The sequence below is a fragment of the Protopterus annectens genome, chromosome 8.part0 (assembly GCF_019279795.1).
Source record: "Protopterus annectens isolate FY-2018-M chromosome 8.part0, PAN1.0, whole genome shotgun sequence".
NCBI classification, from domain to species: domain Eukaryota; kingdom Metazoa; phylum Chordata; order Ceratodontiformes; family Protopteridae; genus Protopterus; species Protopterus annectens.
In genome coordinates, this window is record NC_056741.1 from 270,998,767 (window position 1) to 271,010,907 (window position 12,141).

General features: G+C 34.6%; 1 protein-coding gene across 1 annotated transcript in view; it reads left to right on the forward strand.

The window, feature by feature from the left end:
* Window positions 1–12,141, forward strand: part of LOC122808219 (extracellular calcium-sensing receptor-like) — a 159,048-nt gene that overhangs the window by 110,650 nt on the left and 36,257 nt on the right. The window contains exon 3 of the mRNA XM_044079182.1: window positions 2,827–2,950. Within this exon, the coding sequence (XP_043935117.1) occupies window positions 2,827–2,950 (124 nt within the window). The remainder of the gene's footprint in view (window positions 1–2,826; window positions 2,951–12,141) is intronic.

Sequence of the window (12,141 nt, forward strand, 5' to 3'; positions counted from 1 at the left end):
ACTACAGATCACAATGTCATCTACAAGCATCATAGCCCATGTGGAATCCTGTCTGATCTTGTCTGCCAACCTGTCCATCACCGTTGCAAATAAGAAAGGGCTCAGAGCTGATTCTTGATGTAATCCCACCTCCACCTTAAATTAATTTATCACTCCCACCGCAGACCTCACCGCTGTCACACTACCCTCGTACATATCTTGTACCACTCTTACATACATCTCTGACACTCCTGACTTCCTCATGCAATACCACAACTCCTTTCTAGGCACCCTGTCATACGCTTTCTCTAAGTCCACAAAGACACAATGCAACTCCTTCTGACCTTCTCTGTACCTCTCCATTAACACTCTCAGAGCAAACATCGCATCTGTAGTGCTCTTTCCCGGCATGAAACCATACTGCTGATCACTAATCATCACGTCCCTGCTTAACCTAGCTTCCACTACTCTTTTCCATAACTTCATGGTGTGACAGATCAATTTAATCCCTCTGTAGTTAGTACAGCTCTGCACATCACCCTTATTCTTAAAAATCGGTACCAAAACATTTTTTCTCCATTTCTCGGGCATCCTCTCACTTTCTAAGATTTCATTAAACAATCTAGTTAAAAACTCCACTGCCATTTCACCTAAACACCTCCATGCTTTCACAGATATGTCATCTGGACCAACAGCCTTTCCATTCTTCATCCTCTTCATAGCTATCCTTACTTCCTCCTTGCTAATCCACTGCACTTCATGATTCACTATCCGCACATCATCCAACCTTCTCTCCCTCTCATTCTCTTCATTCATCAGCCCCTCAAACGACTCTTTCTATCTGCTTAACACACTGTCCTTGCTTGTGAGTACGTTTCCCTCATTATCCTTTATCACCTTTACCTGCTGCACATCTTTACTAGCTCGGTAACTCTGTCTAGCCAATTGGTACAGGGCCTTTTCTCTCTCCTTAGTGTCCAACCTTTCATGCAACTCTTCATACGCCTTATCCTTAGCCTTCGCCACCTCTCGCTTTGCCATGCACCTCATCTCCTTATACTCTTGTCTACTTTCTTCATCTCTCTGACAACCCCATTTCTTCTTCGCCACCCTCTTTCTCTGTATACTCTCCTGTACTTCCTCATTCCACCACCAGGTCTCCTTGTCCTCCTTCCTCTTTCCAGATGTCACACCAAGCACTTTTCTAGCCATCTCTCTTACTAGCTCTGCTGTAGTTACCCAGCTATTTGGTAACTCTTCACTGCCACCCAGTGCCTTTCTTAACTCTTCCCTGAACTCCACCTCATAATTACCCTTTTTCATTTTCCACCATTTGATCGTTGGTGCTGCCCTCACACTCCTCCTCCTCTTCTTGATCACCAATGTCATCCTACAAACCACCTATGCTGCCTAACTACACTTTCCCCTGCCACCACTTTACAGTCTCCAATCTCATTCAGACTGGCCCTTCTACATAAGATATAATCCACCTGTGTGCATCTTCCTCCACTCTTGTATGTCACCCTATGCTCCTCCCTTTTGTTAAAATACATATTAATCACAGCCATGTCCATCTTTTTCACAAAATCCACTACCATCTGACCTTCTGCATTCCTTGCTTAACACCATACCTACCCATCACTTCCTCATCCCCTCTGTTCCCTTAACCGACATACCTATTGAAATCTGCTCCACTCATCAGTCTCTCCCCCTTGGGTACAGCCATCACCACTTCATCCAACTCACTCCAAAATGTTTCTTTCCTCATCCATCGCACACCCAACTTGTGGAGCATATGCACTAACAACATTCATCATTACACCATCAATTTCCAGATTCATAAACAACACTCTATCCAACATTCTTTTCACCTCTAAAACACTCTTAGCATACTGTTCCTTCAGGATAACTCCTATGCCATTTCTCCTCCCATCCACACCATGATAAAACAATTTGAGCCCACCTCCAATGCACCTAGCCTTGCTCCCCTTCCATCTTGTCTCTTGCACACACAATATACCAACCTTCCTTCGGTCCATCATATTAGCTAGCTCTCTCCCTATACCAGTCATACTGCCAACATTCAAAGTTCCAACCTTCAATATCACAGTCCTAGCCTTTACCTGCCTTTGGGCATGCCTTCCCCCTCTTCTCCTCCTTTGGCCAACAGTAGCCCAATTTCCACCAGCACCCTGTTGGCCAACAGTAGTGGTGGCGGTCGTTGTTAACCCGGGCCTCAACCTATCTGGTATGTATATCTGTACTGTTGTCCACATGTATGATTTGGCAAAATTTTATGCCAGATGCCCTTCCTGATGTAACCCTCCCCATTTATCCAGGCTTGGGACCAGCACAAATTAATGCACTGGCTTGTGCATCCCCATTGGCTGGGTTATAATCCCTCAGATGAGTCATTTTAATGCAGCTGTGTGGCATGGTTAGACATTAAGGTCATCAACTCACTGCTTGGTGATAACCTAAAGTATAGATGAGTGAATGAAGACACTTGCATGAAGAAGGCATTACGGACCTTTGCAGTAATGCAAATTGCAAGTCCACCTGCCCAAAGGTGGAGTCCATGACAAATGACCTCATTGCAGGGGTGCATGTAAGGGCAAACATACCCTCATAGCTGCCTGAATGATGGCCCACTGTTTCTTGCCCTGAAACTGGGCAAAATTCCTGGTGTTATTGAATGAATGTTCTGCAATTGATGGGGAGAAGTCTTGATTGTTGCCAGATACTGGGGCAAAAACACATAAAGAAAGCTCCTAACAGAGTCAAAAAATTAAAAGCATCAGGTATTAGTGCAGATAACAGCTAACTAGCCTACATTGTATTTTTTAGGTGCCACACTCTGTCTGCACAGAAAGTTGTTTCCAGGGTTACAGACGAGCTGTCAGGCCAAGTCAGCCAATATGTTGTTTTGACTGTATCCCATGTTCAGAAGGTGAAATTGCTAATCAAACAGGTAAGCAAAGCAACTACACAGGTTATAAAGAGAAAATATAACATTAAGAAAAGTTATTTTGTATCATTTCAAATTAGAGTTAGACTAATATTCTGCTGTACGGAACTCAACTAGCAAACTTGAAGCCCTGAGTTTAGAGCCTATTACTTCAAAGATAATGTGATATTAATCCATTCACTTATTTTCTTTGTACATTATTATTGACCTTTAATAGAATGTGTTGTTTCTTTATATTTATCTTTGGGAAAAAAAAGAAAAAAAATGACTGAAACTAAAATAAATAATAGCAACACTTGGGCAAACGTGTGATATATCATCACATGTCCTGAAAACCATGTTGCCACAAATCATCAGATGACAGAACTGATATCTCTTCAATTCTTTTAGTTCGGGCAAGAAAGCAGTATGATTGATTGACAAACGATCTTCTAGTTGGCCAACTGTAACGTAATGATAATAGTACTTTTAGCTGTGGCTGGAAATAATTATGAGTGACGTATTCCAATTGGTCTGCAGTTTGAATAAAACTTAAGGATCAAACTTTGAGCTACATGCTTCTTCCAATGTCTGCAGTAAGCTGATCCTATTTTGGACAATATCCTGATGCTTGCTTTTGATGTGCCTGCCTTGATTCACTGGTTTTACAATGCAATGACACAACATTAATACAGCTGCTAATCTTATTGCATAGCCTACTATAAGGAGTTCATACTACTTTATCATCAGTCTAAATAATATTCTGAAGCTCAGCAAGAGAGATTGTTGCTATCCATTACCTATGATGGGTGTGCTATGCTGTAGCAAGGTTATTTTCTGACATTTACGTTAGGTTACTTGAAACATCTCTTACATTAGCAGCTTTCTTTTCCCTTCAGAAATGAGCCGTATAAAAGAGACAGAGTTAGCTTGTGTTTAGTAATATATCCAATTAATGTACTTTTAATGCTGCATATTTCTCCTTTTGTTATTTTTTTTTCATTTTTATTTATTTAATTTTATAATTGCAGTAAAGCATGGTCATTTATAACTAAGCACATAAGCGACCTTGGATGTCTGTACTTACCAACATTTGTACTATGTTATATAAGTAAATTGTGTGTCTGTGTATGTATATCTGTGTCTGTAGGTGTGTGTGTGTGAGTGTGTGTGTGTGTGTGTGTGTGTGTGTGTGTGTGTGTGTGTGTGTGTGTGTGTGTGTGTGTGTTTGTGTGTGTGTGTGTGTTTGTGTGCGCGCGCGTGTATGTCTGCATGCCGAGTTATTTGATAAACAGATATTATTGCACCCTCTTAGTATTCTGGCTTACTACCCTCATACCTCTCAGTTGTCTAGATTTTTGCAGAACGTCCATATTTCTGCCTCACATTTTTGGTCTGTTCCTCATAATATTTGTAGTTTTCTGGCAAGTGATTGATGACTGAAGTAACTAAATTATGACAGACATTTGAGTTTCAGACCTCATATCTTTCAGAAAACGCATACTAAGCAGCTTTTATATTAGCAACTTTCTAGGCTTATAAGAGCAATATTTAAAAGTTGTCCCTGTTTCTGGGCCTTTGTTCCCCCATTGTTTTAGGCTATATCCAGATTTCTTGTGCTTAATCGTTGAGAGAAGACTACACTGCATATCTTTTTGGCATACAGCTTTCCAGGTGCTATTTCAGTTATGAAATGCCATGATTTTTTTATGCACTCAATGAGTGCACAATTATGTGTGAGACAAGTATAGTTTATGCAATCTTTTTACTCAATCAGATTTCTTAGTTTCTTAGCCAATTTTACTTCCCAAAAGATCTGCAAAAACAAACAGCACCTTCAACTTGCTTTCATTTTATGACTGATGTCATAAAATGAAAACAAACAGCACCTTTAACTTGCTTTCATTTTATGACATCAGTCTGCACACTCCAGTACGAACAAGTGGATAAACAAGTACACAAAGTTTATATTTCATTTCACAGACCACTGGCAGGCATTTTCTCACTGATTTAATCCATTGTCTAAATTATTCCTTGGAGGGCAGACTACATAGCTGAGCAGGAAAAACACACAAACATTAAATACAACGTAATAATTATAAGTAAACCAATTCAGGGTACAATCAGTGTCTTCCATACAAAACAAACAGTAGCTTTTATACATATCACACTTGATCAGACGTAACAAATTAAAAAAAAGCAGAATTATATGAAATAAATTCCTAATGCCATAAAGGCTTATGCCTTACATAATCTTTGTAGAGATGATAGATAAAGTATCACTGCCAATGTTTATAAGCATAATTTATTTTCTTCCTTTCTGCCTTTTCTACTATTTAGTCTGATAGTATGCATCCTCCCACTATGCATATAAGTTGCTTTTTTTGTTGCATTCTGTCCAGGATAAAGTGTGTCTTTGGTTGCTCCCCCACCTTACAGCAAAATAAACACCCTACTGCTGGGATAAAAACTTTGGAGGGCTGCTTAGTGATAACATCGGGCAAGGATACCATCACTTAATTGTACTAGCTAGTACAGGGATTCCTTCATTAAACTTTGTAACTCATGTTTTCTGTCTCAGTAAGTGAGTAGAGTTTCCTATTCACTTTTTCTTTGTCAGGGTTTCTACATAGTCACTGCTGACAAGCTCTGTGTCCTCATCCTATTATCACAAATCCGTGTACAATGGTGTGGTTTCTTGTATCCAAGCACAGCTTGGACATGGACATCAGTTGACATGGATTTCTTTCCATTCTGATGCAGTGATTTAAAGTCTCTTTTGCCTTCCTATCTGTACTGCCCATATTTATTAATTTTGTTATGGGGTGCCAGATGGTATCCTCTCCCAGCTGAGGATATGACAAGCAGGTTAGGAATGGGAAGTAGAACCTCTTGGGTGGAAGACAGTGTGGAGTGAGAAGCCAGCAACATCACATATATTAGACTACACCTTAGGGCTTTTATTAGCTTTTACCCCTAAACATGATGACTTCTCAGCTGAGAGGTAGGACAGGCTATGATAACTGACTTCCTGATTAAATGTCTAACCTGTGCTCTAGGATAATCATACCTCCTCTGTCCTCCCACATACCCAGCCCAGCTTTCATTCTATGTCCTAGCCTCCATGAATACTTGAAGAACAATTCACTCATGCTAGTAGAAACTTCTCCCAGGTTAGGCACTCCTATCATGCATGCCAGCTACTAGATATCCAAGCAATTAATTTAAGTCAGGTTATCTGGGCTGCAGATGGGGCTTTATTTTATCTATGTATGTCATCAGGCTGAATATATGTTGTAGAGTCACAACATTTCTGCACCTTGAATTGGCTTAACTTAACTCATATACTACCCCCAGTCACCACAGAGCTGTCTCAGTTTACAGTGTGATTTTCATATGTGGACTTATAAAGATATATGTTGCAAACCATTGGTGTGCACCATTTTCAATCCACAACCCCATCCACTCCACCACACTTTAAATTACTCCACCCATGATGACAAGCAGCCAATGTTTTATATTTAATTGCATCAGTCTTACTTCCTCACGGGTACAACATCTGGTCACGCCCACTCATTCCTTCAGTCAGTCAAGTATTTCTTTCGTTTTTTTTTAAGGCTTTATTGGATTTTCAATTTGTAAAATATTCACAACAATATTTAAAGTTAGAGATTTGTGAAAATAATAAATGAAAAATTTTCAATTAAACCTCACACACAAAATAAAAAAAAATATTTGCAGGAGTGTCCATTAACCATCAAGTCATTCAAGTTATTACACATTACATTAAATCTAAAATGCAGTTATTTTTGCTTGTCAAGCAGATTTCTAAGTTTTGTCCATGCATTGTAGCAAGAGGTAATCCTGGTTGTTCTTGTCTACATTGTAATGATTTCTAGGTGACAGACTTCAGTTGTAATATTTATAAATACTTTGAAGGAGGGTATAGATCATATAGACCAAAAAATGATATTTCATTTTTTAACACATATAGGAATAAGAGTGTTAAAAGGATTACTAACTTAGATAAAACAAATGTATCTCCAAAAAAGCTTGTAAAAAGAGATTAATGCTATTGCAGTCAGGTGTTAAGACAGTGCAGTCAAAAACAAGTGTTGCCATTCCCCTTTAAATTCTTGTTTACATCTCCAACAAACTTGTTTCTGCTTGAAAATTAATTAAATTTTATGTGCTGTGAAGAAAGATCTATGCAACAATTTCCAAGTAAAGAAATTCCATCTAAGAGATGAACTTGTATGTTTAGAAGATATTAGAATTAATTTTTTTAACATATTCACTTGGAGGTCTATTATTAATTTGGGTAAAATAGTTCCAATAATTGTCAATGCGACTTTTTGTTTCTCTCCTCACAGCTCTGTATAATTTAAATAAGAGACCCTGTCCCAGTGTGTTTTGTTGCACTAAGAATATTAGATATTCAATTAGTTTGGGGATATGATCTCTTATCATTGCTTGCATTAACTTAATTTCCACTTCTACATGTTGTCTGCAGGATGGTACATCTACGCGCATCTTTATCTAAATTATATATGTTCTTAATATAATCCACAGAATGTAGCTTTTCATCTTTCATTAACTGAAACCAATATAGCAGATTTTTCACATTAAATATGATCATTGTTTCTAATTTTGAGGTGGAGATGTTATTTTGGGTATATGCCATTGGAAATATAAGGAAGATCCATGCTTTATATGCCAGGTTTATATATATAATGTTTTTAAAAGTGTTTAGTAGAACTGAAATAGAAGTCACCTGTTTGATGACTTTTATCCTATAAGGTAATCCTTTAATAACCAATATAGATTGTTATTTAGTATGAGATAATTATTAGACTATATATTATTTTTAGAGTTTATAAAAAATTCCTAAAAACTCTTTCCACCTAGATGTGTAAGTGTTATTAATCCAAAGATATATTGTTCATATAATAGATGATAATAAATATAATTCTAGATCTGGTAGCCCTATCCTTCTTGCTGCCCAATCTCACTTATGATGGTTTAAAGCAATTTTTGGTTTATTGGAACATCAGAGAAATCTCAAAATTAAAGTGTTATATTCTTTAATACAACTTTTTGTGGGGGGTAATGTTAGTGATTCTATAATATATAAGACTTTTGATAAAATAATCATTTTGATTATAGATAACCTCTCTTCCACTGTGAAGAAAATGGTATTCCATTTGTCTAGTATATTCTTTGTATTATTTATACTGTTAGAATAATTATAATTTATTATATCTTTAATATTATCCGTTATAATTATTCCTAAATATTTATTTGTTTATGTAACATTTGCTTACTGGAAAAGTCTGACTTGGAATGAGTCAATTTGCAGTGGAGGCAGGGGGAGAAACTCTCCAGATAATTCAAAATAATTAATTTTCTTCTCTTTGACAATAAATTTAATGAATTTATTTTTGATTCTATTCTTATTTGTATTTATAGGTAGGATTTTAGTTTTCACATTGTTACATTTTAAACCAGATATTCTTTGAAATATATCCATTGCTAAGAAAACTGCAGATAGAGAATTATCATTGTCATTTAATGTTAATAGGATGTCATTCACATACAGTTGAATTTTAGAGTTTAAATTCTCATTTACATTAATACGTTTTATATATATATATATATATATATATATATATATATATATATATATATGTATTTGATCTGAGAAATTTAGCAAATGATTCCATAATTAGGGAGAAAAGCAGAGGTGAAAGAAAATTTGTATAGACTCAGATGTAAAAGTATCTATTTTTACATCTGCAAAACATCATTGCAAAGAACTTATTAAAGTGTATTTTTAATCTTCACTTACAAATGGGCCTTTGATTCTACACACATTTTGTGTATTTAATTGAACAGATATATGGAGTGAACTGTTGGGAACAGTGAGTAACACAGAGAGTGTTTTTATTTTGTTGGTTTACGTGGTGGTGCTTGTATGAAGGCTCATTATAAAGAAGATTAATAAGATGTGTGAAGTTGCTTGAGAAATTATATTTTTCTAACACAAGCAATAGATATTTCCAGTTTACCAAGTCGAAAGAACTCTTAATATCAAGACTCATTAATGTTCTCTTTTGTTTTATTTGCATAGTCAATTACTGTGATTATTCTTTTAACATTATCATACGTATTTTCTTTAATCTTCGTCAATTATGGCAGGTAGAATATATTTTAATCTATTAGCATGAATTGCCATGATCGATTTATAGTCTGCATTTAAAATTTAAATCAGCCTGTATGAAGATCATTCAGTAGGATCTTTGTCAGTTTTTAAAATTGGAGAGATAAGGGTATATTTCCAGGAAGGGGGACTTTAGCAAGGTCATTGACTATAGAAAAAAATTTGTGTAGTATGTCTATGGCTTATTTGAGTAACAGTTTATAAAGTCCAGATATAATCCCATCATTACCTGGTGCTTTATTAGGTTTCAGTTTAGAAATTTGAGTTTGAAGTTCAGACATAGAGATTGGTTTGTCAATTAATTTCATTTGGTCATCAGATAGTTTAGTTTTTATATTGTTAATAAATATTTTAATTATGTCTTCTGGATCTATTAATATATTATTTTGATTGATTTTATTATAATAATTTCTTAATTCATTTAGAATAGCTTCTATTTTTGTTACTTTTCTTTTCTTCCTATGTGAGTAGACTTATTTTATGTGATTGAACTGACTGAGCAGTTTTGTTTTTGTGGCTAAATTGTGCATATATTTTGGTTTAATAGAGAAATTATTCATCTTAAACTTCTCAATATTGACTTTTGTTGTATGGTTTAAGATTTCCAAGTAGTTGTTGTTTATCTTATAATCTCCTGTATTATTATTTTTATTGTCTGATTTTTCTAATTTTAACTTATCATGTTTTTCTTTTATTTTATGTAATTCTTTGTCCCACTGTTTTTTTTTTTTAATTTGACAATCAATTAGTGACTTTATCAAAAATATGGTTTTAATGCATCCCATAAATAATTTTCTGAAGTATCTTTTTTATATTTTGTATTATTAATTTCTATAAAGGAAACAATTTCTTTAATAAAAAGTCCTTAATTTCTTTTAAACAAGTTATATATGTTCGCAATCTTCTGATATTGACATTATTATTAGATTTCAAAAAACAGCTCAAAGGTAATTGTGTTGTAATCTGAAAGTGGACAGGTTACTATTTTGACTTTGCCTACTGTCCGTCAGTTCTGGATTACATTCCATGTCTATGGGAATAGTGGGTAAAAAAATAACAAATTTGGCTCTGAAAATTCATTTATATCTCTAAGATGAAGCAAACAAAAACACAAAGGTCCAACCATCTGAATAAATAGTTTTCTAGACAAAGCTTTCAAGACACTAAGGAGTCTTCCTCAATGTTACAAAAGCAGTTATATCAGCATCCTATTTAAACTAGAGCCAGTCTATCAAAGTTGTGGTATATTAACAGTTGATACCATTTTGTTTTTAATTTGTCTGAACTGTTTTTATGAAATTTTGTCATGTGATTGCTAATTTTGAATTTGATAGGCTGGCTCTAATTTACATATGATGTTGGTATAATTGCTTTTGTAACACTGATAAAAAGTCCTTAGTGGCTTGAAAGTCTTGCATCTTCTATTAAACTATTTATTCAAACAGTTGGACCTTTGTTTTTTTGTTAGCCCACTATTTTGAAGCGACCTCTGGGTACATTTTTCTTTGTGGATTGTGTCTAAGATGAAACAATTCAGTAACGTTTAACAATGCCTTTGCAGATGCCTGTATCCTCTTTTTACCTATTCTATTAATATCACTTGGTGAAAATATACAATTAACATCTCCTGCTAGAATGATATTGCCTTTCAAGTTTTGAATTACTTGGTCTATATGTTGGTCAACTGTTTTAACTCCTATTCCAGGAATCCAATACAATATATTGTGAACTGGATAATATAGTATAGTTTTTAGTATTTACCCTGTCTATGTCTTCTGTTAATAAGTATGTTTCCTGTAAAAATAACTTGAGAATTAAACAACTTCAAATGACTGTTTAAGCTACCTCTCTTGCATCCATTATTTAATCCATTGACATTTATGGAAATACAGTTAATAAATGCCATTTGTCCTGCTGATCAAAAGTATACATGTACTTTTCATGGATAATGATATTTTGTTAGTAAAGAACTGCTTAGTAATCATCATGTGAACATTAACATTGTAAAGTTTGATTAGACATAAAATAGTTACTAGTTTGGACACTCGAAAAAGGCTAAAAAATATTATTATCATTAAATATTTGCTTTTAAATTCCCTCTTACCCCCCATGGAGTCTAACACTCCTTGCTTGAATAGTCTAACCATCTAAGCAAACACATCCATCCAATACTCTGACAAAAAAAAACAGTCTACTCTTCTATGATCTAATACGATTACATTAACAGTAAAAAGGATGAACCTGTATCATTTAAAACATTGTTAATATATAATAGTAGAACATTTATTTCACATCTTAACTTGTTATTTAACATAAACATTCGCCATTTTTATGTGTTCATTAATATGTTAAAGTAAGGTATGCTTACATCTCTTATCATTGCTCCTTATCTAGGCATAGTTTTGAAATTCATCAACTAACAATATAAAATATGAAAGACTGCTGAACAACAATTTAAAATGTTTTCTGGTGTATCCCACCATAAGACCAATGTACTTTCAGACCCTTCTATTATCTCTTTGTAAGATTATATTGAAGTAAATGAATAGCTGTTCTGCAATGTTTAAACAATAATTCATTATTTGTTTATATTCAGTGGTTTATTACTGTAAATTAAACCCCCTATGTTATTTCTGTCAGGTATACAGTTTATTGCTTCTTTTGCTTTATGTATGAGACTTTCAAGTACATCAACAGATACTCATATCATGCATGTCAAACCTCTAATAATGAAGCTCTAAACATTATATTTACAACTATCAAACTTCAAATGCTTGCTTTCAAATATATTTACTTATAAATGTATTCAAAGGTATTTCACAGTATGTGTAACATTATGATTATTTCCCTGCTTCAATGCCAGCTTGTATGTTTAACTATATTTGCTGTGAAATTTGAGCTAATGCATATATAAAAGGTTCAGACTTTTATTCAAATTAACTTTCTAACGCTGCCTGTTATTCAGAGTTTCTGAACATGAACAGCTCTGTTCTCT